Raw genomic sequence first — 6,475 nt, forward strand, 5'->3', positions numbered from 1 at the left:
CACACATTCAGGGAGATGCTGAGCCAGGCTCCATCCGCCATAGTTGTTAGTCACCCAACGGCACCACACCACTTCCACGCTCCCAGACAAAACGTGTACCCAGGCCTGGTTTTAGGAGCTGCTTCCCTGCTTAAGGAACCGTATTCCACCCAGCAAAGGCAGACATCTTGCAGCACATCGCTTTCTCTCAGCGTGGGACACGGCCCAGGACTGCTAGCATCAGCTTCCAACAGCCCCATACACAGACAGCCAGGACTCAGTTTACTCTTGGATGCCCCAGGGAGGATTGGAGGCTGCACATGGTGCGAAGGGGAAGGCGAGGGCCTCGCTGCTTGCTGGCAGGGGGAAGGTAAGCTCCCTCTTACCTGGACCTGCTATTCATTCCAAACGAATCATCTTTTTTTTTTTTTTTTTTTTTTCCCTTAAATTATGAACAATATGGAGAAATTGAAAGCAACCATGTTTGGTCCAACTCCTTCCCTCCCAGCCCCTTGGCTGATGCTCTGTGGGGCTTGCTCTCACAATCGGCAGAGGCAGAAGAGGGTAGGAATGAAGACACCAAAGGCCACCAATATAGGAAACATGAGGCTGCTGTTGTCCGAGGCATAGGGGTTTGGTGTGCGTGGGCCTGACTGAACCCGATTCTTATTTGCCTGTTTTTTAACACTGGAGCCATCATCATATTCATCTTCATCATCATCTTCCTCTTTTTTCTCCAGACCCGGGTGCGGCTGCAGCTTTGGAACATCTGTTGGACAAGACAAAAAGTTGCAAGGAGGCAGGATGTAACCTGGGAAATCACCCAAATCACTCCATCCCCCTCTGCCCAATCCAGCATGCACACCGGCAACAGGGCACCTGACACCACATCAACACCACGGCCAGAGCACCCCAGGAAATAGGAGCATCCTCCCTCAGAGGCTCACACCGCTATTTCTTTCCTCCATGACGCAAGAGCATCTAAAGACCCTGCCTGCAAACAAAACGACATCTGTGTGACAGGTAGATGGGGTGGATAGAAGTTACAGCACAAAAGCACGCTTACGGCATACAGAGTCAGACACTGCAGCTGCTCAGTGAGATCTAGTCAAGAACAAGCACTTGCTGCCTGCGGGACCAGCAGATACAGGTGCAAACAGGAAGGGGAACAACCCTTTCCACAAATGGTCCTACCTCACATCACTGCACCCCTCAACCCCAGACCTGTTAGAGCAGCATGGTCCAACCCCACTCAAATCCAGCCCTCTGAGCCTGAAGCCTGAATTGCAGGTCCCCGCACAGCAAGATGCCACCCAGCCACAGGGTTACGCACCAAATCTTCAGCAACACTTGGCAATCCCTGACCAATAGTAAAGTAAACATGCTTTGGTCAGAGAGGGGTCCTAAACCTCCCCATTCAGGAGCTAGAGGGGCTCCAACTCCAGCACAGACTTACAAAGAGGGTGATGAAAGAGCAAGGACTGTACTAGCACTCCCCACTGCTATCCAGAGAAAATGGTATGTGGGAAAAAACACTGCCGTGTCCTCAAGCTGAGAAGGCAAAACAAAGCTCCAGGTAAGAAACACTTAACTACTAGCTAAAAGATCTCTGCAAATTACTTGCTGCAGGGCTGCTGCTGACATCCAAGGCCAGAGGGAATTTATCTACAGCTTATAGCTGTAGCTATAAGCTAAGACTGACCAGACGTGTTCCCTTCCCCTCTACCCCATATGCAGGAAGTGCTGAACCAAAGCGATTTTTCTTATTCCAAAAATGACACAGCTTTGTGCACTTGGATCAGTAGGAGGACACTACACACCTATTTCATTCTGCAACTGCACTCTCTGGGAACTTGCTGAGAGAGAAACAGTTTTGGCAGAGGTGGGTCAGCAAGAGCTATGATCTCATGGTCTGAGAAGCAACAGGCTGCTCTCCAAGGGGGAAGAGCCTTCCAGCTCAGAAACTGTGCTTACCTTCCACTGTTCCTTGCAGGATATATAGGGCACAGATTTTTGGATTGTCATAGTAGCCCTAGAGAAAGCAAAGAAGGAAGTCAGTGCTGCAGCTTTGAGGCAAGAGGTACTCCCCCCCATCTACCATCACCTCTCCTCCCCAGCACACAGGTGCATCACATGGCTGAGGAAGAAGGGGAAAAGGAAGATCAGGGCTCTGCCCAGCAAAGCTTATTACCTTTACAAACTCAATGTGGAGCTTCCCCGTGAACGTGGAAACCTCTCCCTGGACACTCAGTTTCCCCTTTTTGATACTCATGGGAATTATCTCATCATGAGCTGTGCTGTGTCCAACCCTGTCAAAAATGTCCAAGTCCTTCACCACCACGTGGCCATTCAAGCGAACATCAAATACCTTCAGGGCAGAAGAAATGACAGAGTGTCAGAACAGATTCAGGCACGTGACAGTTGAAAGGGGAAGAGAATAGGAAAGGTCTCTGTTTGTTATGCACCCAGGACCAGAAAGCATTGTCCCACCACACATACTCCACTCCCTTGGGAAGGGTTGAGAGCCCAAAAGCAGCCAGGTAAAGACACTGAAGCATTAACATTGCTTTCAAATACCCTGAAATCTGCCTTCAACTTTTAAAATAACCCCCATGTCTGCTGTTCAGAACTGAGGACAGCAGTTTTATTCTGGTTTATTCATACTTTTCTTTCACAACTTTCTTTCACCTACTGGCTGAGGACCTGCTCCTACCACCCCAGGGTGGCTGCGGCACACCACACCCCAGGGAGTTAAGCCATTTCTAACTAACAGCCTGCAGCAGAGCAGAGAAGAGGAAACAAGCTGGTGAAGTACACAGGGTTTGAAGGAGGTAAAATGTTGAACTGCTAACCACATTTGTGAATTCAGAGTGAAAGTCCTCCTCAGGGCCGTAATGACTCAAACTTCACTCAGCACCTGGGGAATCCCAGCAGAACCACATCAAGGAAGAAGAACCAAAGATGCCTCAGCCCTTCGGTTTAATCTGAGGCTGCTTTTTGCATCCATTCTGTAAGCCAGCCCCACCAGTTCTGTTCCCTGAAATACTTCTCTGGCAGGAAGGCAGCACGGTGCTTAAGGAGCAAGGCTCTAAAGAAGCGGATGGAGTCGGGGGAAAGCCAGACTAAAACACACACCACTCCTCTCCCAATTTATCACAGAGCTTTGAGTTCTTCGTGCTTCTGCTTCCACGTCTGTACATGAGGGATTTCAAAAGTGGACAAGGATTATTCTTCTCTAAAGAGCAATAAAGAGGGTCGAATTTAACTCTGTGCTTTCAGGTTCAGTTTGAACCAGTATCGAGTCCTATTACATTAGTAAAAAATGTTTTGAGTAGGTTATTTAACTCAGATCACTTCCCTGATTCAATCTGTGCAATACTTCCTCCAGCACAAGCATGCTGTCAGGTCAGGAACAAGTGTTCAGGAAAATGGCAACACCACTTCTTCTCAAAGCCAGCACAACCCAAACAGATCATAAAACTCTACAGCTAGTTATGTTTAGTTGCACATGTTTGTTTGAATACTTTGTAATGCGATTTTCCAGGCCAACTGTATATATGGAATGTAGAAGGGAGCTCGAAGTTTCACAGCCCGTAAGAGCTCTAGGAACTAAGTTAACCATTAGTGCCTTACTTTACTCCTTTCTCCAGCATGCAAAGCAGCAGAGGCAACCTGGACATGCACAGTCTTAGCCAGGAACTCGCATCAAAGAGACAAGCAAGGAGCTGTTGCTTACCTTTTGTTGAGACTGTGCAAAATAGACCTCTGCAAACTTCAACACCAGCACATAGTCACCCTCCTCTCTGATGGGAACTTCGTAGCCAAAGGTTTCCTCATTGTAACGCTCAGTCTGGTACAGAATCTGATCTTCTGCGTTGGATCGCAAGATTGGCAGCTTCATACCGTAGTCAGAAGCTGGGTTTCAAGCACAAAACAGTGAGAGGAAGGGTTAATTTCTGAGGCACATGGAAGAGACACTTTATATACTCTTGAAGTGCTTAACTCCCGAAGTGGCATTATGCCCTCGTCAGACCCGTCTCCCCTCCTTGCTCTGACCAGGAGGCACTAATGGAGAAGAAGCAGAGGTAGCCAAAGCCCCAGAACCTGGGTCCTGTGGAAAACCAGGTCTGGACCTCCTGGAGCCTAAGACACAGTAAAATCACTCGCACCTTTTCAGAAAGAAGAGTCTGTTTCACAAACAAGGCACAGAGCCAAAGGACTTGGCCATTGACTCCTGCTTCAAAGAGGAAAAACACCTAGAATATTTTTACAACATTTTCAAATTACAAACTCTGAGTATGAAAACAAAACAGTCAGTACAGGACTGACTCGACTCATTCATTACACAGATTTGAAGTTAGCAGTCGACGGCATCAGGTTTTAGAGACTCGCCCTCCTCAAGTGAAAACCTGGGGAATGGCAGAAGGGTGAAAAGCATTAGACATCTTACAAAACCCTTTCTTCTCACCGCAGCCACGCAACACCTGCCAGCTTGAAGACAGGAAGAAGGAAGCAAGAAAGATACACAGGGTTTCAAGAGCACCAGCAGCTCCATCAGCTGCTCTTCTCACAGCCACCCAGCTGAAATGGGTGCTGTCTGCAGACATCTGAACAGCCCCCTGAGAAGGGCCCAAACAACATTCCCAAATGGGACAATAACTGAGAAAATAACACAAATCATAAAATCTGCCTCTTCTCAGTCATTATTTCACCATCTCTAGAGCAGCCCTCAAAAGACCTTAAACCGACTTGACATTTTATTGTGTCAGGGTTACTGTACACATGCAAACTGATGCACGCCTCAAGAGCTCCAAATCAAATAATTCCCCAGAGAAGCAGGGACAGGAGGGAAGACTCTGGACACCATTTGCCCACTGGCACTTCAGGCAGGAGAAGTTGATCCAGACGAAGTTCTCTGCTGACACTTGCCACTTCCACCCCCATTTCCATGGGAACAGACACTGCGCTGGCCAAGACAAAGCAAGAACTACTAACCCGGCACATGTTGCCAAAGATGGAGCCAGTGCAAACGAGGCAGAGGAAATTAACACCCGTTCTTAGTCTTCTGTTTCACACAGAGCTACTCAGGCAATCTTCTGCTTCTCTTTACCACTCGAACCCAGGCGCAAAGGCTGAAGACTCTAATCACCAGAAATACAGAGGGTGAAATGTTTAACCTGTCCTCCCACACAGATATTTCTGGCCAGCTACAGATTACAGTGATAGCGAACCAAGGACTCCACAGAAGTCAGCTCCTATTAGAGGAAAGCCTGCATAGGAAGAAAGTCCTTTAATATCCAAGAAGGAAACTGCAGAGTAAGACCTGTCACCTGCGTATCAGAGGTCTGTTGACATAGCTGTGGAAGTGGGCTTGATTTTACAGTGTGCTGGGTGCGCTGAGAAGTAGCTCACCAAGAGAGGAGCAGTACGCATCAAGCTGCGACTCAGCTATGTTTGGCAGCTGGCTATTCTGTAATTGCCATCAGCACGTTTTGTCCTTTAGGGCACAGCATCTGAACTGAGGCTTGAAAAAAAAGGTTTTAATTTGCCCAGAGGCAGTACAGCCCAGAAACACTATCCCTAGGTCACTTCCTCCCAGTCAGCCACGTATTTCTGTTGTAGCCATTACATGCCTATCAACACAGAGAGGAGCCCAGAGTAAACCGAACAATGGTGCAATAAAAAGCCATTGAGGGAAAAGCAGCTGAGAGCTCAAAGGGGTAAAGTCTCCTCTGCTGTGCCTGGCACCGCTGGCTGAAGCAGGATTACTGTAACAGCCTGCTGTTCAGGGGAGACAACACAGGCTTTCCTAAGAGGAAGAGCATGTCACAGTGTGCTTGAAAAAGACCCTTTTTTCCCCTCAACTCAAAAGTAAGTTGTTAAAGTCCACAAGGACATCCTCCTTCAAGTCACACATGTGAGAGGTCTGTGAAGGGAAGCTGACCTACAGCAATCAGGGCACCTTTTGTGACTGGGGCACCAGCTTCCATGGGGGTGAAAAACTCCTAACAAACCGTATTAGTATTTAAATGTGACCTCCCCTGTATCCATTGTGCCCAAAGGGCTTTCCATTCGGGATGGCACTCATGCAGGGTAAGCAATGGCAGTCCTAGCTGTATAGCACAGGACAATCCTCACCATCCTACACGGAAACAGTGAAGGTTAGACTTAAAAGACAACAGATAGCTCATCTTCTCTGCACTCCACCACTCACCTGTAACTGCCAGCAAGAGCAACTCAGCACAGCTAACTTTTCAATACATTTGTAAATCAACTAAGTTTCGGTGTACCAACAGGCAAAATTCATACAACCGGAGCAGTTCCAGGGGAAGTAGGAAAAGGTAACCCAAGCGCAAGTGCAATATTAGTTCTCCATCCTGTCCTTACCGGTAGATAGGGGATTTTACTGATTCAGAGCATTAGAGCAGCTGATCACATCCCATCCGCCTCTACTTCTGCTTCTGTCCCTGCCCTGCCCTCGAACACCCCGCCAGGA

General features: G+C 48.0%; 1 protein-coding gene across 1 annotated transcript; it reads right to left on the bottom strand.

The window, feature by feature from the left end:
- Positions 1–278: 278 nt before the first annotated feature.
- Positions 279–3,893, bottom strand: MLEC (malectin). Its single transcript, XM_009585556.1, has 4 exons — positions 3,716–3,893; positions 2,171–2,347; positions 1,954–2,011; positions 279–748 (listed from the first exon to the last, which is right to left on the bottom strand). The coding sequence occupies exons 1-4, from the start codon at positions 3,878–3,880 to the stop codon at positions 519–521; spliced, it is 630 nt and encodes a 209-aa protein (XP_009583851.1). The 5' UTR covers positions 3,881–3,893; the 3' UTR covers positions 279–518.
- Between the last annotated feature and the right edge of the window lie 2,582 nt (positions 3,894–6,475).

This window comes from Fulmarus glacialis, unplaced genomic scaffold (assembly GCF_000690835.1).
Source record: "Fulmarus glacialis isolate BGI_N327 unplaced genomic scaffold, ASM69083v1 scaffold44740, whole genome shotgun sequence".
NCBI classification, from domain to species: domain Eukaryota; kingdom Metazoa; phylum Chordata; class Aves; order Procellariiformes; family Procellariidae; genus Fulmarus; species Fulmarus glacialis.

Coding starts and splice junctions, on each gene's coding strand:
- MLEC (XM_009585556.1), bottom strand. CDS start 3,880: ATGAAGCTGCCAATCTTGCGATCCAACGCAGAAGATCAGATTCTGTAC. Junction 2,012..2,170: donor TCCACATTGAGTTTGTAAAG/GTAATAAGCTTT, acceptor TGCTTTCTCTAG/GGCTACTATGACAATCCAAA. Junction 749..1,953: donor CCTGCAAGGAACAGTGGAAG/GTAAGCACAGTT, acceptor CTTGTCCAACAG/ATGTTCCAAAGCTGCAGCCG.